This window comes from Alternaria burnsii (genome assembly GCF_013036055.1).
Source record: "Alternaria burnsii strain CBS107.38 chromosome Unknown 693, whole genome shotgun sequence".
Lineage (NCBI taxonomy): Eukaryota > Fungi > Ascomycota > Dothideomycetes > Pleosporales > Pleosporaceae > Alternaria > Alternaria burnsii.
Genome location: NW_024066117.1, coordinates 616,427 through 639,961, shown reverse-complemented (window position 1 = coordinate 639,961; position 23,535 = coordinate 616,427). Strand labels below are relative to the sequence as shown.

The 23,535-nt window shown below is 51.5% G+C and overlaps 8 protein-coding genes across 8 annotated transcripts; 5 read left to right on the top strand and 3 right to left on the bottom strand.

Annotated features, from left to right (window-relative positions):
- Nucleotides 1-342: 342 nt before the first annotated feature.
- On the top strand, nt 343-2,128 carry GT037_007855 (histone acetyltransferase elp3; the record flags this gene model as incomplete). The annotated part of the gene is made up of 2 exons (XM_038932902.1): nt 343-646; nt 702-2,128. 2 exons carry the CDS (start codon nt 343-345, stop codon nt 2,126-2,128), a joined length of 1,731 nt encoding a protein of 576 aa, XP_038784403.1.
- Nucleotides 2,129-2,447: 319 nt separating this feature from the next.
- Nucleotides 2,448-2,937, bottom strand: GT037_007854 (uncharacterized protein; the record flags this gene model as incomplete). Its single annotated transcript, XM_038932901.1, has 4 exons — nt 2,448-2,525; nt 2,575-2,667; nt 2,781-2,838; nt 2,897-2,937. 4 exons carry the CDS (start codon nt 2,935-2,937, stop codon nt 2,448-2,450), a joined length of 270 nt encoding a protein of 89 aa, XP_038784402.1.
- Nucleotides 2,938-4,910: 1,973 nt separating this feature from the next.
- Nucleotides 4,911-8,141, top strand: GT037_007853 (helicase swr1; the record flags this gene model as incomplete). Its single annotated transcript, XM_038932900.1, has 3 exons — nt 4,911-4,992; nt 5,074-7,861; nt 7,913-8,141. The coding sequence occupies 3 exons, from the start codon at nt 4,911-4,913 to the stop codon at nt 8,139-8,141; spliced, it is 3,099 nt and encodes a 1,032-aa protein (XP_038784401.1).
- A 1,063-nt stretch (nt 8,142-9,204) lies between these two features.
- Nucleotides 9,205-12,934, top strand: GT037_007852 (atp-binding cassette sub-family f member 3; the record flags this gene model as incomplete). Its single annotated transcript, XM_038932899.1, has 5 exons — nt 9,205-9,474; nt 9,530-10,172; nt 10,966-11,564; nt 11,616-12,757; nt 12,808-12,934. 5 exons carry the CDS (start codon nt 9,205-9,207, stop codon nt 12,932-12,934), a joined length of 2,781 nt encoding a protein of 926 aa, XP_038784400.1.
- A 631-nt stretch (nt 12,935-13,565) lies between these two features.
- GT037_007851 (uncharacterized protein) lies at nt 13,566-14,969 on the top strand (the record flags this gene model as incomplete). The annotated part of the gene is made up of 3 exons (XM_038932898.1): nt 13,566-13,616; nt 13,673-14,482; nt 14,532-14,969. The coding sequence occupies 3 exons, from the start codon at nt 13,566-13,568 to the stop codon at nt 14,967-14,969; spliced, it is 1,299 nt and encodes a 432-aa protein (XP_038784399.1).
- A 244-nt stretch (nt 14,970-15,213) lies between these two features.
- Nucleotides 15,214-17,905, bottom strand: GT037_007850 (succinyl-ligase subunit alpha; the record flags this gene model as incomplete). Its single annotated transcript, XM_038932897.1, has 8 exons — nt 15,214-16,297; nt 16,627-17,102; nt 17,155-17,237; nt 17,285-17,310; nt 17,359-17,421; nt 17,478-17,604; nt 17,666-17,694; nt 17,748-17,905. 8 exons carry the CDS (start codon nt 17,903-17,905, stop codon nt 15,214-15,216), a joined length of 2,046 nt encoding a protein of 681 aa, XP_038784398.1.
- A 660-nt stretch (nt 17,906-18,565) lies between these two features.
- On the bottom strand, nt 18,566-19,717 carry GT037_007849 (50s ribosomal protein; the record flags this gene model as incomplete). Its single annotated transcript, XM_038932896.1, has 3 exons — nt 18,566-18,689; nt 18,739-19,428; nt 19,479-19,717. The coding sequence occupies 3 exons, from the start codon at nt 19,715-19,717 to the stop codon at nt 18,566-18,568; spliced, it is 1,053 nt and encodes a 350-aa protein (XP_038784397.1).
- A 508-nt stretch (nt 19,718-20,225) lies between these two features.
- Nucleotides 20,226-22,949, top strand: GT037_007848 (ubiquitin c-terminal hydrolase family protein; the record flags this gene model as incomplete). Its single annotated transcript, XM_038932895.1, has 3 exons — nt 20,226-20,663; nt 20,710-21,078; nt 21,129-22,949. 3 exons carry the CDS (start codon nt 20,226-20,228, stop codon nt 22,947-22,949), a joined length of 2,628 nt encoding a protein of 875 aa, XP_038784396.1.
- Between the last annotated feature and the right edge of the window lie 586 nt (nt 22,950-23,535).

Genomic DNA, 23,535 nt, shown 5'->3' with positions numbered 1-23,535 from the left:
GCTGGCGCTTGTGGTTTGAAGTTTCCAAATGCCGATGGTGCATACAGCGGGTATGTCAAAACTGTTGTAGCCAGATGAGAGCTGAATTCAATTTCATCGTTTGGCGAGACCGATGTTGGTATTGTTGATACGGTGAGTGCGCATCGTAGAAGAGTAGGAACTTCGTGGTCACCACTCGCTATCATCGGGCAAGTTGAAGCGATTGCGCTAGTACGAAACAGTCTTAGCCCATAATAAATCGCACCCCCACTCGTGACTTCCATATCCAGACACCCAGAGTCAGAGTCCTCCACGAGTCGTCGTCTCTAAACCGGGTACTTCGAACAATAAAATCTGCCCACCATGGCGGCGATGACAGTGACGGAGACACAACACAAGAGGAGGCTACCGAAAAATGTCAAATTGCCACCCGAGAACGAACGTTATATGCGCGCATGTGCAGATATCGCCTCTGCGCTCATCCAGGACTATGAATCACAGGCCGATGGCTCAAAACCCAAGAAGGATCTCAACTTAAACTCATTGCGAGGCCAGATTGCGAAGAAACATTATTTGAAGAGCCAGCCCCCGCTTACGGCGATTATCGCGGCGGTACCAGAGCACTATAAGAAATATATCCTCCCAAAGCTCATCGCCAAGCCGATCCGTATGTCTTTCCAGATGTTGTCGAGAAAGTGCTACAGAGCTGATGCATCTTGTAGGTACTTCCTCCGGTATTGCAGTGGTGGCGGTTATGTGCAAACCTCACCGTTGCCCACACATCGCCTATACTGGTAACATATGTGTATACTGTCCAGGAGGTCCAGACTCAGACTTTGAGTATTCAACACAATCTTACACAGGTTACGAACCCACATCTATGCGCGCGATCCGAGCGCGATATGATCCTTATGAGCAGGCCCGTGGACGGGTCGACCAGATCAAGTCACTCGGTCACAGTGTCGATAAAGTTGAGTACATCATCATGGGCGGCACGTTCATGTCACTGCCAGAGTCATATCGGGATGAGTTCATCTCACAACTGCATAACGCGCTTTCTGGGTACCAAACCAAAGACGTTGACGAGGCTGTCGCCGCCGGCGAGATGAGTAATATAAAGTGCGTTGGTATTACCATCGAAACACGGCCAGATTACTGCTTGGACCAGCATCTCTCTTCCATGCTACGGTACGGATGTACTCGTCTCGAGATTGGTGTACAGTCACTCTACGAAGACGTAGCGCGCGACACCAACCGAGGCCACACTGTCGCTGCTGTAGCAAAGACCTTCTGTCTCTCCAAAGACGCTGGCTTCAAAGTGGTATCACACATGATGCCTGACCTACCTAACGTCGGTATGGAGCGTGACCTCGATCAATTCGTAGAGTACTTTTCGAACCCAGACTTCCGGACCGATGGGCTGAAGATCTACCCAACACTTGTCATCCGCGGCACAGGACTATATGAACTTTGGCGGACGGGAAGATACAAGAACTACACACCAAACGCCCTCATCGATATTGTGGCAAGAATTCTGGCACTGGTACCACCATGGACGCGTATCTACCGCGTACAACGCGATATCCCTATGCCGCTTGTTACGTCCGGCGTCGAGAATGGTAATTTGCGAGAGTTGGCGCTGGCAAGGATGAAAGATTTTGGTACCTCGTGTCGCGATGTACGGACGCGTGAGGTTGGTATCAACGAAGTAAAGCATAAGATCCGTCCCGACCAGGTCGAGTTGGTACGTCGGGACTACACAGCCAACGGTGGTTGGGAGACATTCCTTGCGTACGAAGATCCGAAGCAAGACATCTTGATCGCCCTGCTTCGTCTACGACAATGTTCGAAGGAACACACTTTCCGACCAGAGTTGACTGGTCAGCCTTCTTCACTGGTGCGTGAGTTACACGTCTACGGATCTGCCGTACCTATTCATGCTAGAGATCCGAAGAGATTCCAGCATCAAGGCTATGGTACGCTTCTGATGGAGGAAGCAGAGCGCATAGCTAGAGAAGAGCATGGAAGTAGTAAAATTAGTGTCATCTCTGGTGTCGGCGTAAGGAGTTACTACGGAAAGCTAGGTTACTGGCTCGATGGTCCGTATATGAGCAAGACGCTTGAGCCGCTGTGGGAGAGAGACTGGTAGAAAGAGAAGTCCTAATTGGGACATCCTGGCGTTGGTGTATGGGTCGGTCATTCTGCTTGGACGGATGGATATGCATGGCCCATGCATAAATACAGAGCATAGATTATGCCAAATCAATGTCTTGCTACGGAAATGTATGAACCCGCCTGTGCCTGCTAAACGCCGTGTGTCATATTACAATGTACAAGTGCTCTTTGCCTTTCCTCCACTGGCGCAACAACGCATGCATGTTCTGATGCTTTGTCGTCGCCTCCAAAGATCTTTGGATGGTCTCTCATCTTGCGTTATCCCTCAGACATGTTTCGCACGCTGTTGGGGCTCATGACAGGCTTATCGCACCGCGGCGGCTTTCGCGCATGTGAAGGAAGGCTTGCAGTCCGCAGAAGACAAAGAAGCCCTGGAAGCTGTTAGCAAGCTGGAAACTTCTTGTTCGGGTCAATACATACAATGTATATGAAGACCGCACCGAAAACCGCGCCAGCAACTGCGCCACCGTCCTCGGGGTCCTCATGTCCTCCCATTACGGTGCCGCTGTGTCCCTGTGAATTGCGTGTTAGCATATGTCTTAATCTGTAGACATGCGCCCTTCAGCATCAGGGTGGGTGGCGAGATATCTTCAGGAATCGGATGCTTGGGCGTGCGGAAGACGTACTTTGAACAGCGCTCCGATTGTGGAGAGAATGACGATGGCGAAGAGGGACACGACGATGCTATAACTCCATCAGCTTCCTTGTTACTACTATTGCTCCCAGAACAGTTCGCGCGTACCATGTCCAAGCATTCATCGCGGAAACAACGGGCTTCACCATGATGGGCGAGTTGTAGCTTCGGTATCGCTCGGAGGCGGCTGGTCTATCGGCGGCGGCGGTGGGGGCAGCGCTTCGATCGCAGTATCTTGAGGTATTGCGCTACCTGTATTGGCGATGTCGTGGATGCTGTAGGAGAAGATGGAGTTCGGAGGTGGACGACGTTGGTGAAGGTAGCTGGAAGAGGTGCCTGAGCCATCGTCATGTCCTGCGACGACCAGCCGCGCGTTGGTCTGTGCAGTGCATATGCAAGTGAACCGGGAACTTCCCGAACATCAACATCGTTCTTCCATCCGCACCATTCGATCCCACAAAAACTTTAACGGAAAACTCTCCGGAGTTCAACTTCTGGTACAATAATTTCTGTTAGGCGTTGTTTATCACGCATCCCTCATTTCGTGACTTCATGTCCGCATCTCGGTGACGGACATTGCATGTATTGCTTTCAAGCAAAACATATACACGTTTGGGAAGATAAAGACGCAGATTGACTTTTGAGTTTCTGCACAAAAGTAGCAGAGCTTGGGTAGTAATTCTGTTGACTTCGTCTTAGGATAGCTCGGGCTTCCAGAGGTCCCCTCTAACATGATGACGAAGCGCTTTCGTGATACTACGATCGAGGTTTGGAAGCTGGCTTCTGACCCTACGGGAATTACATCGTGTAGGCTTCGAAGTACGTATTGAAAAGACCAATTGTCTCCAAGATTGCCTGGGCGATGCCACGATAGTCGAGGGGGATAAATGTCAGCATGTAGGACTCATCTGTTTGGCCATATCACGTAGCGTGGCTAGCCTTCAAGTTGACTTGATCACAGACTTCAAGAAGGTCCACCTCTGTTGACATGGTGCTGTAGTATGAGTTGTCAAAACCGAAAGGAATCGCACGTCAGATGTTAGCTGGAATGCTCTCAAAGATGAAACGCTACACATTCCATGGTAGATAGACTGGCAACCTGTTTGGCAAGTTTTTTTTTCGGAAGATTATCGATTAACGGGTTTATCACGAAATGTAAGTCGAGATGTGTCTGCAGTTGCTTATAATAAACACAAGAGACTTCAGGTGTAGGAATTCAGTTCTAGTGAAGAGGAAGCGAACCTTGTTGTAGCAGCAAGGTGCTATAGCAAAAAAGGCCGATACATGCACAAATACAAAGAAGAGACTATGTCTAATCACATCATTATGTAGAACAAGAAGAGAGTATGGAGTTGATTGTTCTATGTACGAAGGAGAAGTCCCTTGTTTATATAGGGACGAGAGAGTACGCTAGTGAGTGAATGTAAGTGGATCACGTGAGAGGATGCAAACCAACAGATTACTGGTATTAATGTAGCCGTCGCTGAGCTTCTACCGCCACAAAACAGGCGCTATGTAGTTGGGTACTAAGTCTGCAGGAAGCGTTGTCCTATCAACATGGCTGTGACGCTGAACGATGACTTCAGTATATTAGACGGTACAACAGAAGCGGAGGGCATTCAACGAAGGAACAGCAGTGGAGATGTACTGGCAGCAGTCCGAGCTTTGTGCACTGATTCTGCAGAAGGGCTGACAGTGGGGTGGGCAGTCAGCGCTAATCTGTAAAGAGTCGAGATAGATCTCATCACGTGCTTTCGTCGCCGAGACGCGACGCGTCTTCCCCACCTCATCTGGGCGATGTGGCAAACTGGGAGCGATGAGATATATACACACGAGCGAGTGTTACACAAGACGATCGATCTGCGCAACTTTCCTTCCAATCCTTGCCGTCACTAGACTCTGTCCCTGAATTTGCCACCGGAGGCGTGAACGCGCGACAGACTATCGGCGCGAAAGAGCCAGGGGTACATCTGCCTTTCCACATTTAGTGCTTCTTGTCATCTCACCCCTCCGTCGAGGTTACAGTCTTTCATTCAATCTGTTCATCAGTCCTGTGTTCGCTGCGCGTTCCTCGATCTCAGTCCCAAATTCGTTTGCTTTTCCTTTCCCTTAATCGATCATAATGGCACCTCGGCGATCAACCCGCAAATCGACCGGTATCGTGAATGACGTCGCCACCGCGCCTTCACCAGCGTCTGCAACTGGTATGTATAGGCTGTCTCCGGCTCTCACTTATGGACAAGCAGTCATTTCTGTTCCTCACTTTAGTGCTAACGCGGTCACAGCCCTAGTAGATTCCCCCATGGATGATAGTCGCCACAAACAGAAGCGCACTCGCGCCTCTAGATTCTTCGTACCAAACTCTTCCGACCACGAATCGGACTCAATCGAAGTCGAAGCGCCCCAAACATCCGCCAACAATCGCCGCATCCTCAAAGAAGTATTGATTCCCACCAAGACCAAGAAAGCGCCCGCCACTCGCGGAAGGCTAGCAGGACTCAACGCAGAACAAGCAGAGCAAGAGAGCTCAACTGGCTCGCCTTCTTTGGAGAACTCAGATTATGAAACGCCTGGAACCAGCATCTCGACCACACCAGCTGCCTCGGTCAATCGTGGCAAGATGCCCGCCCGTAGCCTGCTGAACAAGGCCACAACGCCTTTGCAAAGCGCCTCATCTAAGCGATCTCGTAGCGCCGTACTAGACTCTGATTCTGAAGACATGACACTCGACATGGATGCTGAGATTGCTCTACAAATGCAGTTAGAGGACGAAGAGGATGCGCCACACAGCAAGCGTCAGAAGATTGAGACGGATGAAGACGAAGACATGCTATCTGAAGATAAGCCAGTCGCACCTTCGCGTCGCAAGAAAGCGCCTGCGTATATCGGCAAGGGAAAGGGCAAAGCCAAGGTCGAAGAGATCTTAAGCGACGACGACCGGGATTCATTGGTAGATGAGCTGTCCTCACCCCCATCTTACAAAGGCAAGGGTAAGGGTAAGACTCAAGAACCTTCAACAAAGCGTGGTCGCTCTGCGCGTTCTAGTGCGAAGAAGAAGAGTACCTTCACAGAGGAGGACTTCCTTGATGACGATGAGTCCGATGGCGGAGAGTTCCGTCCTGACGACGCAGATGATGCCGATTCTCTGCTCAATGAAATCGAAACACCCATGGCTAGCGATAGCGACGAAGAGCCTTTGATGACAACAAGTGCGCGTGTGAAGAAGATTGTCGCGGCAAATCCTAAAGCAGCTGGAGGCCGCAAGAAGAAGCTCACTCGAGGTGAGAAGGAGGATGCGGCTGGTCGTAGGGCAAGGTTCGCACATATCGCGGACAAGTGGGAGCGAAAGCGCGCCATGAATCGTGAGCGAGCAGAGCAACAGCACCCAAAGCTACGCACTATGTGGGATGATCTGAAGAAGATTCCGATCCTCGAGACTCTGAAGGCAGAGCAGCCTGCATCAATCACCCGGCGATTAAAACCGTTTCAACTGGAGGGCCTCAGCTGGATGGTTCGACAAGAGAAGACTCACTACAAGGGTGGGCTACTCGGAGATGAGATGGGTATGGGCAAGACTATTCAGGCTGTCTCTCTAATCATGTCTGACTACCCTGCGAAGCAGCCGACGCTGGTTTGTGTTCCGCCAGTTGCTCTCATGCAATGGTCCAATGAGATCCGCGAATACACAGACAACAAACTCAAAGTCTTGGTGTATCACGGCACGAATGCTAAATGCAAGAAGATGTCTATCAAGGAACTGAAGTCCTACGACGTAATCATGGTGTCTTACAACTCTCTGGAATCACTTCACCGCAAAGAAACCAAAGGATGGTCTCGTGGTGAGGACATCATCAAGGAAGCATCAGCACTTCACGCTATCCATTACCACCGCCTGATTCTGGACGAAGCGCACAGCATCAAGTCCCGCAACACCGGTGTAGCCAAGGCTTGTTTTGCACTTACCAGTAACTACAAGTGGTGCTTGTCCGGTACGCCGGTCCAGAACCGCATCGGAGAGTTCTTCTCCCTTCTTCGCTTTCTGGAGGTTCGTCCTTTTGCAGACTACTTCTGCCGTTCGTGTGATTGCGAGAAGCTACACTGGGCTACCGACGATGACCACATGTGTGTTGCTTGCAACCATGGTGCATCTGAGCACATTTCTGTGTTCAATCAGGAGCTTCTGAACCCGATCACTGGTGATGACGTACAGCTTCGCGAAGAAGCTTTGACGAAGCTTCATTTGATCACTGCTCGCATCATGTTACGGCGTATGAAGCGCGATCACACCAACTCGATGGAGCTTCCAATGAAGGATATCATCATTCACAACGAGTTCTTCAGTGAAGTAGAGCGCGACTTCTCAACGTCGATCATGTCGAACTCCTCGCGCAAGTTCGATACGTATGTTGCGCAAGGTGTCATGCTAAACAACTACGCCAACATCTTTGGTCTCATCATGCAGATGCGACAGGTCGCTAATCACCCTGATCTGTTGCTGAAGAAGAAGGCGGTTGAAGGTGCTGGCAACGTCTACGTGTGTAACATCTGCGATGAGCCTGCCGAGGATGCGGTACGCTCTCACTGCCGTCACGAGTTCTGTCGCGCTTGCATTAAGGACTTCATGGATACTTGCGAAACATCCGGTATGGAAGCAGACTGTCCTCGCTGTCACATCGCTCTTGCCATCGACTTTGAGCAGCCTGAGCTCGAGCAAGATGAAGACTCCGTCAAGAAGACCTCTATCATCAACCGTATCAAGATGGAGAATTGGACGTCTTCCACCAAGATCGAGATGTTAGTATACGACCTCTATAAGCTTCGCAGCAAGAAGCAGACACTCAAGTCCATCGTCTTCAGCCAGTTCACGTCCATGTTGCAACTCATTGAATGGCGTCTACGTCGTGCCGGTTTCAACACGGTTATGTTGGATGGTAGCATGACACCCGCCCAACGCCAGAAGAGCATCGAACACTTTATGACAAACCCGGATGTTGAGGTCTTCCTCGTCTCTCTCAAGGCTGGCGGTGTCGCTCTCAACCTTACCGAAGCTTCCAGGGTATTCATCGTTGACCCGTAAGTACTATCCTTAGGCATATTCTGTGACAGCTTGCTAAAACAATTTAGATGGTGGAATCCAGCAGCTGAGTGGCAGTCTGCCGATCGATGTCATCGTATTGGCCAACGTCGCCCTTGTGTGATTACTCGCCTTTGTATTGAGGATAGTGTAGAGTCGCGTATGGTCGCGCTGCAAGAGAAGAAGGCAGCTATGATTGCTGGCACTGTGAACAACGACAAGGTTGCCATGGATCGCCTCAGTCCTGAAGACTTGCAGTTCTTGTTCCGTGGTACCTAGTCGTGCACGGGTTTTGTGTCTTCCTAGGAGTTCGGGGTTTTATGGGGTGTATGGGTAGAGAGTTCAGGGCTGGCACACTGCAGTCATAAGGCGTTTGTTGGTCAGCGGCGCGTGAGTTTGTATTTCTGTTTGAGGTTCCGGGACTACTAGCGTTGCACATACGGAGTACAGCCCAAGCGGGATCCGACGCATGGCGCAGTCGTAATTTTCGACATCTTCTCGATAGATTTATACCCGTTTACATCATAGCATAACACAGTGTCGGATGTCCGCGTGTCGCCGTGTCTCGCCGTATGCAGCTGTATAAAACCTTTGGTCCACTATCTTTTGCTAGTCATGTGTGCTTTTAATGCGAGATCTGTATAGGCAATTAGCGTGGTGAGCGCAGGGATGACGTCGATCTTCAGCTGTTCATCCTGGACTTGCTGGTACATCCTGTAGTACGATACCAGGCACAACCATACTGGGCACAACCGGATATATACATAGAGATGCAACATGTTACAGTCTTCAAAATGTTTGTGTCAGACCATTTACTGGGTACCAACATCGAATAGTTCAAGGACTACAGTCGGGCATTTCTTTGTTTGCACTCTGACTGCTATTATCAGCGCAGCAATCATAACAAAAGTACTTTCAATGAACTAGGTACATGCTCAAAAACACTCCAGACTCTCATCAATCACTACACGAAGCGTATCCGCGGCACCGAGGAGATGTCAACGAAGCCATATTATGGTGGTGTTTGTGGTACGTAATTTTACGTAAAGCCCAACTTGTTGCGCGTGAACCTTCAGCTCAGATCGCCGCGCATGTGCCAGGTCAACGTCAGGGTAAATGCGCGTGTTGTGCAATTCAAATCGTGAAGGAGCGACCAAAGGCACCGTTCTTTAACGCTGGATCCGGGAATAAATGGCGCGATGAGGTACTTGGTTGCGCAAGAGCTTTTGCGGTCCGTTCCCGAGGCCTTGAAACTTAGTTTCTTATAGATGTCGTCGACCTGTTGCTTGCCTTGTTTGTATTTTGTGCATAGACTCCGTCTCTTTCGATCTTTCTGATCACCATGAGTGTGTTTTCGGGTGCAAGAGAATGGGACCTCGATATCGATCGCTACCTTAATCGTGTCATTCCTCCTTCGCCGCTGTACAAGCTTCCGACGTCGATATCAAGGTTCCTCGGTTACAGAAAAGAATCGCGACAGGATGTTGGGAACATACTTGGAGCGTTCTGGTCGTTGCTGGGCGCATTCTGTGGTCTGGCGGTTGTGGCAGCAGTCTTCAACAATACGGATAGTATACAACGGCATCAGCCACCAGCGTTGATCGCTTCATTTGTACGTTACTCATGAATGAGGCCGTGGCAGTGTGTTGTGCTGACTACACGCACAGGGTGCCTCTGCAATTCTCGAGTACAACTCTATACGTTCACCTCTCGGCCAACCCCGCAATGCCCTGCTAGGCCACGGCATCTCCGCGCTTATTGGCGTCGGCGTGTCGAAGTTGTTTCAATACTACCCAGAGTACGAGTCAATAAAATGGATCGCGGGTGCCATAGCATGCGGCTGCGCGTCTGCTGTCATGCTTTTGACCAACACCGTACATCCTCCAGGCGGCGCATCCGCCGTGCTCGCCGCCACAGACCCGGTCATTACGGCCATGGGTTGGTATTTTGTCGGGCTTGTTCTCTGGGGCGCCACCCTTATGGTTACAGTCGGGCTGATCATCAACAACATTCAGAGGCAGTTTCCAATATATTGGTGGACACCTGTGGATTTACGCAAAGCGAAGATTGAAGACGAAGAGGTAGTGCCAGACGGGAGAGGCGGATTGGAACCAAAGAAGAGTGCGGAGGAACAACGTTACGACCAAACAGGGGATATAATAGAAATTAACGGTGCAGAAGTCTTACTACCCGACGATATAAGTCTGAATGAGGAAGAGGCAAGGGTATTAGAGAAACTACGAGAGAGGTTACGAAAGAGAGTAGACGTTAGGAGAGAGGGAGGGGACATGGAGACAGAAGAGGCAGACAGTGGAAGGAGTAGTGCTGAGTGCACTATGGTTCCGAGTAATAGTGGGAGCAGTCAGGCTGGTATATAGCACGGGCTTATCGTTGTTGAGTATGGTGAAGATAAGAACCTGCGTATGACGATCGTGGCTTTTCCGAGGAGTATCCACAACACTCAACAACTAGATACATGATATCCAAGACCAACGATAGTCAAACTTGATAATTGTTCCTCGCACCGTGAAAGTCTGAAGAGCATGGATTTCCAATACACGAAAATCTTTCTCGGGAGACATGAGTCTGTCGACGCCTTGCCGTGAGGTGTATAGCGCAGTACTTCAGATATAGAGCAAACTCGTACCAAACGCAGATGCAAATGTTCTGTGTCCCACCAGACTCCAAGGCTGTCTGCGTGTCGCAAGGTCTGGTCTTCCAAAGAAACACACGTGCAGCGATGTCAGCGTGCAGCCTGACCGCTGAGCGCCTTACTTGCCCTATGATGATGGTGGGGGAGCGCCCATTGGCCGTGCGCAGCCTTCGCCACAAGTAAGAAAATTGATTCACAGGGTCGCATTGTTTGATCGGGCCTAACGATTTCTTATTCTTACATCCTCTCCTTCTACATCATCAGCAGCGCTTCAATACTCCACTCGTTTTTCCATCCGAGTGTTGCGCTCTGAAGAGAACCTGAAACAGAACCTTTGGGTATCGACAATCGATAAGAGACTTAGCGGGGCACAGATTGACGTTGTTCCCAACCCTACGAAATTTCCTCCTCCTTCCACCATCCCAGAGTCTTCACTCATACACCACTAAGACACCATGGTCTCCGCCTCGAAAGCTGCCCGCCAAGCGAAGCGCGCCGCTGACGGCGATGCGAAGCCCAAGAAGACGGCCACTTCCAAGTTGTCGTCCAAGGCCAACTCCAAGAATGCCTCCAAGGCCAACTCTGAGAACGGCGACGATGCCGAGGACCTCGAGCTGAACGAGGAGGTCAAGAAGCTCACCATGCAGGAGGACAAGCACGGTCTGTCTGACCGTGTCACCACCGGTGTGCTCGCCTCGCTCGAGCAGTCGCGCGATGTCAAGATCATCTCTGCATCACTCGTCTTCCACGGAAAAGTCCTCTTCAACGACTCCACCCTCGAGATCAACTACGGCCGACGATACGGTCTGTTGGGTGAGAACGGTTGCGGAAAGACCACTCTTCTCAAGGCTATCGACAAGCGCGAGTTCCCCTTCCCAGAGCACATCGACATTTACCTGCTGAACCAGGGTGCCCCCAAGACCGAGCTGGGTGCCTTGGAGTGGGTCGTCCGTGAGGCTGAGAACGAGTTGGCCCGTCTCGAGAAGCTGGCCGAGGACATTCTTGAGAAGGATGGTCCCGAGAGCCCTCTTCTCGACGACATCTACGAGGTACGTACCAGTCAGATCGAACCAAAGTAAACCTTACTAACCCCTTGCCAGCGTCAAGAAGACATGGACCCATCAACCTTCCATACTCGCGCATCTCTCATTCTCACTGGTCTCGGCTTCAACAAGAACACCATCAACAAGAAGACAAAGGACATGTCTGGTGGATGGCGTATGCGTGTCGCGCTCGCCAAAGCGCTGTTCGTCAAGCCCGCCCTCCTGCTGCTCGACGACCCCACTGCCCATTTGGACTTGGAAGCCTGTGTGTGGCTTGAGGAGTACATGAAGAAGTGGGAGCGCACTTTGGTTCTCGTGTCCCACTCCATGGACTTCTTGAACGGTGTCTGCACAAACATGATTGATATGCGTCAGAAGAAACTCCTCTACTACGGAGGCAACTACGACACATACCACAAGACTCGTACTGAGCAGGAGGTCAACCAGACCAAGGCCTACGAGAAGCAGCAAGATGAGATCAAGCACATCAAGAAGTTCATTGCTTCCGCTGGTACCTACGCCAACTTGGTCAGGCAAGCCAAGTCTCGACAGAAGATTTTGGACAAGATGGAAGCCGACGGTCTCATTGAGCCCGTTGCCGTTGACCGTGTCTTCACTTTCCGTTTCGCCGATGTCGAGAAGCTGCCACCACCTGTACTTTCGCTCGACAATGTCACCTTCTCTTACTCTGGAGACTCAAAGGATAACCTGTACGAGAACCTCGACTTTGGTGTCGACATGGACTCTCGAACAGCTCTTGTCGGACCTAACGGTGTTGGAAAGTCGACTTTGCTCAACATCTTCACTGGAAAGCTCAGCCCCACATCTGGTGTCGTATCGCGCCACACTCACTTGAAGCTCGGTGTGTACAGCCAGCACTCTGCTGAACAGCTCGACCTCACCAAGTCTGCCCTCGACTTCGTCCGCGACAAGTTCCACCACATCAGCCAAGATCTTCAGTACTGGCGTCAACAGCTCGGCCGTTACGGTATGACTGGTGAGGCCCAGACCTCCAAGATGGCTACTCTGTCCGATGGTCAGAAGTCCCGCATTGTCTTTGCCCTGCTTGCTATTGAGGGACCCAACATGTTGTTGCTCGACGAGCCTACCAACGGTCTGGATATCCCAACCATTGACAGTTTGGCGGATGCCATCAATGCTTTCAGCGGTGGTGTCGTCGTCGTTTCTCACGACTTCCGGTATGTTCCTCGCTCGCCTAACACTGTAATAGCCTACTAACAAACAACAGATTGCTCGACAAGATTGCGAAGGATATCATGGTCTGCGAACACAAGACCGTCCGCCGGTGGGACGGAAGCATTGGCGAGTACAAGAACCATCTCCGCAAGAAGATGGCATCGACTGGTGCTCTCTAAGCGGATTTTGGGAGTGTTTTTGCTAGTTACACGCGTCCTCCGAGCTGTGGAACGCAGGTACAACAAAAAAGTAATGGCCTTAGAGCAGGTTTTCAGGATACCTCTGCAGTAGGCCGGCAGCTCATCGCTACCTGCGTCAGTGTCGTTCTGCATGGGTAGAGACATCTGGATTATGCGTTATGATGCATTGGTTCTTAGAGGAGTTTTAGATTTGCCTTACGATCAGAATGATATCACATAGAAGCATATATTGTTGTTACCCTTGTTGTGAACGCTGGCAACGTAGCTAGACGCCATGTTTGTGGTCGTCGCGTTGATGTATGCGCATAATCGGACAAAGGAGCGCTTGCATAGTCGTTTTGAGGTAGGGAGTGCGTGTATGCAGCCTCCGGGTCGTAAAGTGTTCGGCACGTGCCGATTGGCGAGAGCTATGAGCGTGACGAACACCCCCGCAAGCTCCGCGGTAGTGGAGCTTGAGCATCTACACCCAAACCTCTCGTTGCCATACTTCCAGACTATCGCTCTCCAGGCCTTTTACCCCCACTACATTCACTAGAACCCACAATAACCCCCAAGACATAGTAGCTGTTGTAAGCAGAGTGTGATTGATTGAGATCACTTCCAGCCCGCCATGGCTGAACTCACAAGCACGAAGCTCAATGCGGAGTCGCATCTACTCCTCGTAATGCCTGTTCAGATACCCCAGTGTACCCACACCCCATACTAACGCGATTGTAGGATCAACCTCTCCTTCGCATGCCGTACGAGCTCTCCCGGCGCAATTTCAAAAACGCCCAGCGCGTCATCGAGCATTCCTCCAGCAACCTTACCACATCGTTAACCGCCGCCACCAAAGCCGCCTCTAAGAACGCCTCTCCGGAAGCCACACTCGATTCCCTCGAATCCATGATAAGCAAGATGCAGGGCCTAAAGCGCAAACTAGAAAACCTCCACGAAGAAGAAACGCGCATCCACCGCTCTGCGAAGGCGCGCTTACAACACCTGCAAGATCTCTACGAAATCCAGAGCCTTGTCGATGTCAAGTACGACGAGTGGTCTCGAACGCGATTAAGTCGTTTGCTCGTCGATTACTTGTTAAGAGAGGGTTATGCGGAAAGTGCGTCGTGTTTGGCAAAGAGCAAAGGGATTACAGAGCTTGTGGATGTAGATGCGTTTGTGGCGTGTCATCGGATTGAAAGGAGTCTGAGAGAGGGCATGAGCACGTCGTTGGCGCTTGAATGGTGCAAGGAACATGGCAAGGAACTCAAGAAGGGGGGTAGCATGTTGGAGTTTGAACTCAGGTTACAGCAGTATATCGAGCTAGTCCGACAGGGACACGAGGCTGGATTGAGCGGGATGGATGGATTAGAGACGCAAGACGACGGTATGAATGGCGTTAGCATTGGGAGTGGAGGCGGAGAAGCAAAGTTGGTTGAGGCAAGGGCTCATGCCAAGAAGTATCTCAGTACGAGTGGGGATTTCGAACTGATGAGGAGGGCAGCGGGCATGTTGGCGTATAGGCCTTGGGATGAGGTGGAACCCTATGCTGTAAGTTTGTCCAAAACAGCATATCGTTCCATATCTAATAACCTTCTAGTCTCTCTACTCGACTTCACGATGGTCACATCTAGCCGACGTCTTTGTCCAGACACATCACAACCTCTACGCTCTACCTCCACGACCGCTCCTTCACGTCGCCTTGAGCGCTGGTCTCTCCGCTCTTAAGACACCCGCTTGCCATTCCGCCTACACACCCTCTTCCACGAATGCTGCTTCGTCTACTACAACCGTCTGTCCGATATGCAGCACAGAGCTCAACGAGTTAGCGCGCAACGTTCCCTATGCCCTCCACACCAAATCGATTGTCGAAGATGGACCTGTAGTGTTACCAAACGGTCGCATATATGGCTCCGAGAGGCTGCGCGTCTTCAACGAAAAAGTCGGAACAGAAGAAGGCTTCGTAAGAGATCCGGCTGGCGGACTAAGCGGCGAGAGATGGCATGAGAGCGAGGTCCGAAAGGTTTACGTTATGTGATGGTTTCTCTCTGTCTCTTTTAACGGCATTTGTATGATTATCGGGTATAGCGTGGCGTTTTGGTATGTGCATCTACCCAGCGCGGGATGGGTCTGCGTCTTTGGTCCTATCATGTGGTACAGTAGGATCTCAAAGCTTTCGCGGTTGGTGAAGTTCAATTACCGCTTTCCGCTTAACCTGCAAACATGTACTCGTCCAACATTGAGAGTGGTGCCCGACAGTGTTCGTATCCGCGATTGCAGGCTTACTCATCGTCGTCTTCCTCTTCCTCTTCTCCTTCCATTGCTCTCTTCATTGCTTCTTTCTGGCTCGGTAACCGTCCACCCCTGCCCACCTTTGCCTGCCGCGCCATCTCCTTCTCTTCATCGCTATCAGCCACAAGCGGAATTTTCTCAAACATGAACATGCGTGCAGCTCTGTCCTCGCCCTTCCATCCGGTCTCCATGGCCCCCAAAGTCCTGACATGATGGTAGCCGGGATACTGCTCCCAATCAAACTTCCAGCTCTCCACCACCCTCAACCCAGCATGTCTCGCCAGATCGCGGATGTTCCACAATGTGTACGGTTCGCCCTCGAACAGCGTGACAATGATTTTTCCGCCCATGCGTAGGAAGGGCCTTATTGTCTGCTGCGGAGTAGCACGTTTCTCCTTATCTGCTTCTTGGTTTCGCAAGATTTGTAACCGCCGTTTCTGGTTCGACGTGTCGAGACAAGACTTGAAGAAAGATACTAGCAGAGCTTGGTTCGCGCGGACTTGTCTGTTCACGTCGGTGGAAAGACCGCCTGTATGGGGAAACATGAATGTGATTATATCCCAGCCCTGGTCGTCGTCATCCTCATCACGTTTACACCGTAACTGTTTATAGCTTGAAAGTTTGGTTGCATCGATGTCGTGGTGGAGAGGTACCGGCGGTGAGAGTGCCGAAAGTTCGGCTTGTATCTCTTTGAAGGTAGGGTATTTGCTGTGGAGGTCTTCTTCGTCGTCGTAACTTGTTGCGGTTACATTTGCGCAGCCGTGTTCTATGGCTAAGGAGCGGGTAAAACTGAAGTCGCCTTCACCGACAAGGAGGATGTGGTCGTATTCGCCGAATGGCATTTTGCGCTTCTGCGAGGGCTGTACGTGGGCAGATGTGATCGTAGATGTAGTTGCTGCTGCGACTGGTGCGCTCGTCATCCCGTGTTTCTTCTTCGCAGGTGTTTTCGCAGTAGGTTTCGCTTCGGCGGCTGCTTTCGCGTTCTTTTTGTGGATCGCGAAGATCTTCTTGTCTCCTTCACGTTTGAGCTCACGGCGAGCGCGCTTAGTCTTTGTCTTGGACATGTTGCTGTGCCTGCAATTGCTGGACGATTGGATGCGCCTCGGAGGTTTGCGGGGAACGGAACTTTGACGAAAATCATGAGCTTGGACCACCCTGTTAAGCAGGGCTCAGGATCTGCATGTGAAAAGAGGGACCGAAGAACGTGGCTATTGTCGGCTGCACAGAATGCAGTCGGTTAGCCCTTCAACTAATATTCAGATAGATGCAGACATGGTGATTTGCTCTAATGACTAGAATGTACAGTGGACCTGGTGCAGCAACCGCAATTTGCAAGCCGGCACGTTCAAACAGTTCAATGAAACATTATTGCGACCGCTTATATCAAGTCGCGCTTGACGAACTGGTCGTAGAGAGATGAACCAAGCTTGGCGGGGGAGCGCTCAACGGTGACACCAGCAGCCTCAAGCGCGGTGATCTTGGAGTTGGCATCGCCCTTTCCACCGCTGACAATAGCACCGGCGTGACCCATCCTCCTGCCTGGGGGCGCGGAAATACCAGCAATGAAACTGACAACGGGCTTGTTGGCAGTGTTGTACTCCTTCAAGAAGTCTGCAGCATCCTCCTCAGCGGTACCGCCAATCTCACCAATCATGATGATACCATCAGTCTCTTCGTCCTTCAAGAAGACGTTCAGGCAGTCGATGAAGTTGGTTCCAGAGAAGGGGTCACCACCGATACCGACGACCAGCGACTGGCCAAGGCCTGCTTGGGTAGTCTGGTTGACGGCTTCGTATGTGAGAGTTCCGGAACGGGAGACAATACCGACGCGGCCACGCTTGTGAATGAAGCCTGGCATGATACCGATCTTGCATTGGCCCTGTTCAAGTCAACAACATGATCCAACAAACAAGGTTCGGTGGAGAACGCACGGGAGCGATGATACCAGGGCAGTTGGGGCCAACCATGCGAGACTTGCTCTGGGTCTTGAGCATATCTGTGATACGAACCATGTCTACTTCTGTCAGTCCGTATACCACAGTGTGCTAGTGTGTTTCATACCGTGCTGTGGGATACCCTCAGTGATACTGTGTGTTGTAAGCCTCCATATACCCAAGTTTGATATATGCACCTACGTCACAATCAGGGGAACCTCTGCGTTGATGGCCTCCTCGATACTGGCGGCAGCGACCGGTGGGCTACAGTAGTGTCAGGTCACATGGTCGGTATAGAGTCGTAGAGGTGTTTAGCGTACGGAACGAAGATAGCAGTAGCGGAAGCTTGAGTCTCCTTCATGGCCTCTGCTACGTTCTTGAAGACGGGCAGTCCAAGGTGCTCAGTGCCCGCCTTCTTGGGGTTTGTGCCTCCAACAACCTTTGTGCCTGCCGTCCCGTCAGTCCTCCCCCTCACAGGTTTATGTCATCGGTTTCGATGGGCGCATACCGTATTCAATCGCCTGTTGTGCGTGGAAGCTGTTCCTGCATTAGCATCTCCTTCCCTTGTCGAATCTTCCACTCCCACTCACGTTCCCTGCTTTCCAGTGAAGCCCTGGAACAGGACCTTGGTGTCGCCGTTGATGCGAAGGTTCTTAATCGTCTCGGCATATTGCGAGGAAGCGGTCGCATACTGCCTGGTAGCGGCCTTGGAGAGCGCGGAGCGCATCGGTTGCCGGATTGCCTGCATCGTGACGGGTATGGTGGTCACGAAAGCAACTCTGGGGTTTTTGGAGGGTATCGCGGGTCGGTTTAGTGGTGGTTAGCGGTTTGAGCGAAGCTGCGACATAGCGGGAGTTCTTCGGGGGAGCTTGGCCAGCCTAAAATCTCGTGCCAGGGTCCGTCCGCGCCCGACAACTTCACGAAAATAACTCGTTTATGTGACACCCTTTAGAAACGGGATGCAATCTGGTTGTACATAATAAGGGGACAAATGGATGCGCTTCAAGACACTTCGTTCATCATGCGTAATTTGTACGTCATCACTATTGAATGTTTGTTGAGTGTGGTATTACTAGCTGTGCATGTGTTCAACTTTCGATTTCAATCATGTTACACAGTACGTCTCGCAGTAGTAAGATATCTACAATCATCACATAGCATAGCCAGACAAAGACGAGTCATTGCTTTGGCTTGTAGGTCTGTGATTGCGCCATTTGCTCTTACTGTACAGTTCCCGACACACTGAGCTAGGTCTCTGACCGACGATGGAGGGATATGTCTCTCAGTTGTCAACTCCACAGAGTCAAGATGTGAGACCAGTGATGCAGTACGGGCAATCTAGCGCAAGGCGTAGTCAACTCTGAAATGTTCTACACGTTTTATACACCACAGATGGACATCTGCGCATTTAGTCATTGAGCTTGCCGTAGAATGGGATTCCGATGGCCTGGAGAAGTAAACGTGCGTCCTTGTTGTTGGTGGCATCTGTTTGGATGGTGATGTGGCAGCCAGGAATCATCTTAGGCGGGTACCTGAGATCTGTTAGTCAGGAAACGGACCATGAAAGAAAAGCGAACTCACGCATCATAGTTGACCTCAATTTCCGGGAAGAGAGCGAGCTGGTCTGGGGTAAGACCAAAGCTCATGTTACCGTGTCCGTCTCCAGACGAACCTGGAACACCCTTCCACTCCTTGATTCTCGGCAGGACCACATCGATGAGCTTTGCCAAAAAGTGCTCGGCATCTTCCCGCTCCATTTTGGCTGTCACGGAGACATATCTGCCCGCACGCAACCCCCACCCAACGACATTGTGCTTTGCCTTGTGGGATGTAGCTCGTACATTACTAATGGCTTGTAGAATCATACCCGCAACGTGCAGATTTCCACTGTTCTCTTGGGCTTCTGGTACCATGGAATGAACTGTGACGCCTGTGATCTTGGGAACATTACGGAAAGTGCGGGGCTCTTGGAGCAGCCGAAGTACCTCACCCTTACCTCGTGGGGGCCTTAGGGGACGGTTTTTGAAGTATGGAGAGTCACCAGTCCATTCTCGCAGTCTTTGATCTGTTTTGGGAGCCCGGTATCCTGGGGGATAGTGCTGGTATGTGAGGGTGAGCAGGTCGGATGCGATCTTGCTCTGATATGTTTGCTCGAGGCGGGAGAGACTAAAGGGTCCGGGTTGGAAGAGTCGCGAAGAGGGGTCAGACTCTGGAGGCGGTTGATGAGGGTGAAGAGGCCCCCGGTAGTATTTGGGCGAACGGTATTGGTATCTGATATCTATGAGCCCATGCTTGAGTGGTGTCCTATCTGAACGCCATACCTGCTTGGTGGCAGCTGCTTGTTTCCTCGTCTCCGCAGTCTACTCCTTGCTACGGGGTCGTAGTTCTTTGCGAGTTCCTGCGATGGCGCCGGGATCTCGAGTGATGATGCATCCTCAATTTCGCGGACTGCTTCGGTTGAGGCATTGCGGTGGCACAGGGGAGCGGCTGCGCGGATGGCGGGTCTGGTGCTGTTCCGAATGACCGCGGCGGTCCGGAATGGCAGTTCGCGCAGTGCCATGGCTGTGTGATGCGACGTCGTGGTGGGTATGGCCCTCAGCAGCATGCTACACAGTCTCGAACGGACTTTTCCTCGGAATACGCTATACGCGAGACGCGAGGGCTGCAGGGATGGGCGGCGTCTAAGGGCCGCGACTAGCCAATAGGGCTACCCCACTCGTCCGCACCTGCCTCTTCTCCAGGTCAGCTTGCGACATGCGGCTGATCGGGATCTGGGACCTGTATGTTTCTTTTGCGGTCTTGGGTTGAGGTCATTGTTCACGTCTGCCTCCTTTAGCTGTGCGTCATAGCTACCCTTCACCGACAAACCCCGTCTCCCACCAACCAAACACACAACCACCCTCTCGCTTCCCCACCGACCACCGAGCTCAGGGCTCGTCTGCACCTTCCTCGACCACCACACCCCGAGCTCGCTGCCTACCCCGCTACCCACCTGGCTGCCCTCATTCTGCCAGCGGCCGCGCACCTCCACTGAATGGGTTTCACCTCCACTCACCACCACAACCACTATGAACGGCATGTCGCGATTCCTCAGCCGGCGCGACAAACACCATGAAAAGCGCGCGTCCAAGCACGCCAATACCAAAGTACGCCTAAGCTCTTTCGCTTCCGTCAACTCCCTCAGTCCTCTACTATGTCCCGCCGTTGCTACAGTGCCGCAAGACTCTCCTAGCTGTCCACGGCGGCTGTCTGCAGGCATCGAGACGCTGTATCATAAGCTCCCATTTGTATCTCGAACGTCGGTAGAGGATAGTCTTCTATTTCTACACCAAAAGCTATCATGTCGCGTTTCTTCTCTTACTCCCAGCGTCGATCAAACCTCAACATCGCATTCTTCTGACTATGTACTTGTGCAGTCTAAATCCAACAACCCCTCGCCCGATCTATACAAAATATTCACAAACGAAGGCCCGAGGCCGCCAGCCAATGTTGAAGCCGAGAAGAAGGTATGCAAGGAAACAAGGCTTAGCGGGATCATATTGACTGGTGTAGGTCAAGATGCTCCTTTCACGCCTACAAGGCGTCGGCATAACGAGCATGGGCGAGGAGCAGGCGGAACATGCTCTTGCCTGGCATCCCAACGACATTGACAAAGCATACGACCTCCTAGTGCTTGCCAACGAGTCACTCGAAGGTGAACTAAAGGACTACAACCCAGACGTAACCATGTTGGGCGCCATAAATCGAAACATGGTGACATGTTACCTCGACGCATTATTGTTTGCCATGTTCGCCCGTCTCGACAGCTTTGAGGCCATGTTGTACGACAACTTCGAAGATGAGCCAAGAAAGAAGCTGGCGGCTGTCTTGCGCCTATGGGTCAACCTCTTGAGGAGTGGACAGCTCATCAAGGTCGATCTGGTACAATATACCTTGTAATCCAGCATGTGCATGACTAATGCGCATCGTAGACAAAGCACCTCCAAGATTCCCTTGCCAAGTGCGGGTGGGAAGATGCCGGACAGGTCCGCCAACAAGACGCTTCAGAAGCCTTTACTTTCATCACCGGTGCGCTTGAACTGCCTCTGCTCACACTCAAGATGGACATTTACCATACTGGACGTGAAGACAAGGAAGATGACCACAAGTTCGTCAACGAGCGCCTGCTCGAAGTCGCCATTCCAGAACAAGAAGGCGACGATGTTGTCACATTGGAAGACTGCCTGGAAACCTACTTCAATAACAGAATCGAGGTCAAGCGCTACCTGCAACGGCAAAATACGATAGCTTCTGTCAAATCCAAAGACGACGAATTTGTAGACAAGGATCCTGAGAAGAATGAGACCATCCATATCGAGACCATGGAGATGGAAGGCTCAATGACTCCCATCGTCTCGACGCCGATGACTTTTGAGCCCACAACCCCAGTGACTCCAACACGGCCCAATCTGGAGGGTCGCCGCCGTGCTGATAGTATCTTCAGCCAGCGATACACACGCCAGTCCCAGGACACAAGCAAGTTTGACGAAAAGAAGCACGTGCAAGACATGCTAGACAACAGCTCTGGCGGCCGACCGCGATCAGCTTCTCTGCTTAAGAAGGAGATTCTAATGCCAGCTTGGCAGTTCTTCAGTCTTATACCCTGGTATACCGACAATGTCCCGAAGACAGATGCTCAAGTTGCTGCACATTTCTCAGTAAAGCGTCCGGTGCTCGGTATATGCCTGAAGAGATACACGATGACCCCAAATGGCACTCCGAAACGCCTTGATACTTATATTGATATTCCGCTTGACATTGGCTTGCCTCACTTCATCTCTGATGACAGGATGAAAGAAGAGGGACCATTATTCGGCAATTTCAAGCTAGTTCTCCAGTCTGTCGTATGCCATCGAGGTGTGTCAGTCGATTCTGGGCATTACATTGCGCTTGTCCGCGCCAACGCTCGCGAACGCCCAGGCACCGCACAATCAGATTCTGAGCAAGAACAGGAGAAGTGGATACGCTTTGATGATCTTTCACCTCAACGAGTGACTGAAGTCGATATCAAAAAAGCCTTGCGAGAAGAATCACCGTATCTGCTCTTCTATCAGGTACAGCCCATTGACGAAGAACTCGCTTCTCGGGGAGATCCTCCGACCTATGCAGAGGCGCAGTCTGGTGTACCGTCGGTAGATCCTTCACGGGAAACGTTATCTTCCCTGAATTCTACAGCGGTAACGGATGCTGAGACTGGTGCAAACAACGAAAAGGTCAACATGGCAAATGTACATACCGAATCCAACTCGACAGACGAGCCGGCTAGTCGAACCAGCATGTCCAGCAATCGGCGTAGTAGCACCGCGATAGAGGATGGCGAAGGCAGCTTACGTGGCCGAACGGAACCGCCAACGCCAGAAGACCAGAAGGGCAGCTTTTTGTCCGTGTCTCGACGCGGCTCTCGGATATGGTTGTCTGGGAACAACAGAAGTCGGCCAGGTAGTCCAAGCGGCGAGACCCGTTTGTCTCTTACTTTGTCGAGGCTAACGGGACGCGGTAGCAAGGACAAGCTGGTTACGACTGAGGCTACTACCAACGACGAGCCTACCATTGTGATTGACAGAGTGAAGAGCGAAGAGAATGATCAGCAAGACAATTCTCCGACCAAAGACAAGAAAGAATCCGGCCTTGGACGCAGCAAGAGCAAGAAGGAAAAGAAAGACAGACGAAGAAGTAAGAGTAGAGATCCCGGGGCTTTCCTAGAGAAAGGCAAGCACAAGGATAGACCAGATCGCGAATGCCTGGTGATGTGAGGGAGTCAGGACTTGTGTATACGGGGGAAGGCCTGTCCCCAGTTTTGTTGTTTACTTGCTTGCATTGCATATCGCCTCGACACTATTCTACTACAAGGTGTCTGCGAAATCGGCGGAGGAGTTTTTTGCATCATTAGCGTGGCGTTCTTGGAACATAAGATTATCGCTCCATGTCGGATCTGCGACAGGGCATATGCATATTGGAGTACTATAGATGAGATACCCTGAATCGAGACGGCCGGAAAGAATGAGTGAAGGCTTCGGCTCGAGACGTCTGTACGTTCGATAATTTGTGATACGCGTTGGAGTCCTTCTGTGGCGCCTGCTACCATGTGTTCAGAGAAGGTATTAGACAAGACTAGAAGAGTGAATGCCTGTTAAGGCTAGCCAGCGGCGGGCAACCTTGGAACAACCTGGCCTCTTGGGTCGGCGCGCTAATGACGACCCTCGCCCACCACAAAAGTCGTCCGCTTGTTCCCTTACCCTCTCACCCACGTTTTGCGCAACCACATCTCTATCCCCAGCCTGTTGTTAGACGATCGCGAAAGCGAATCTTAGTCCTCCCCTCGAACCATCCGCTTCAAAC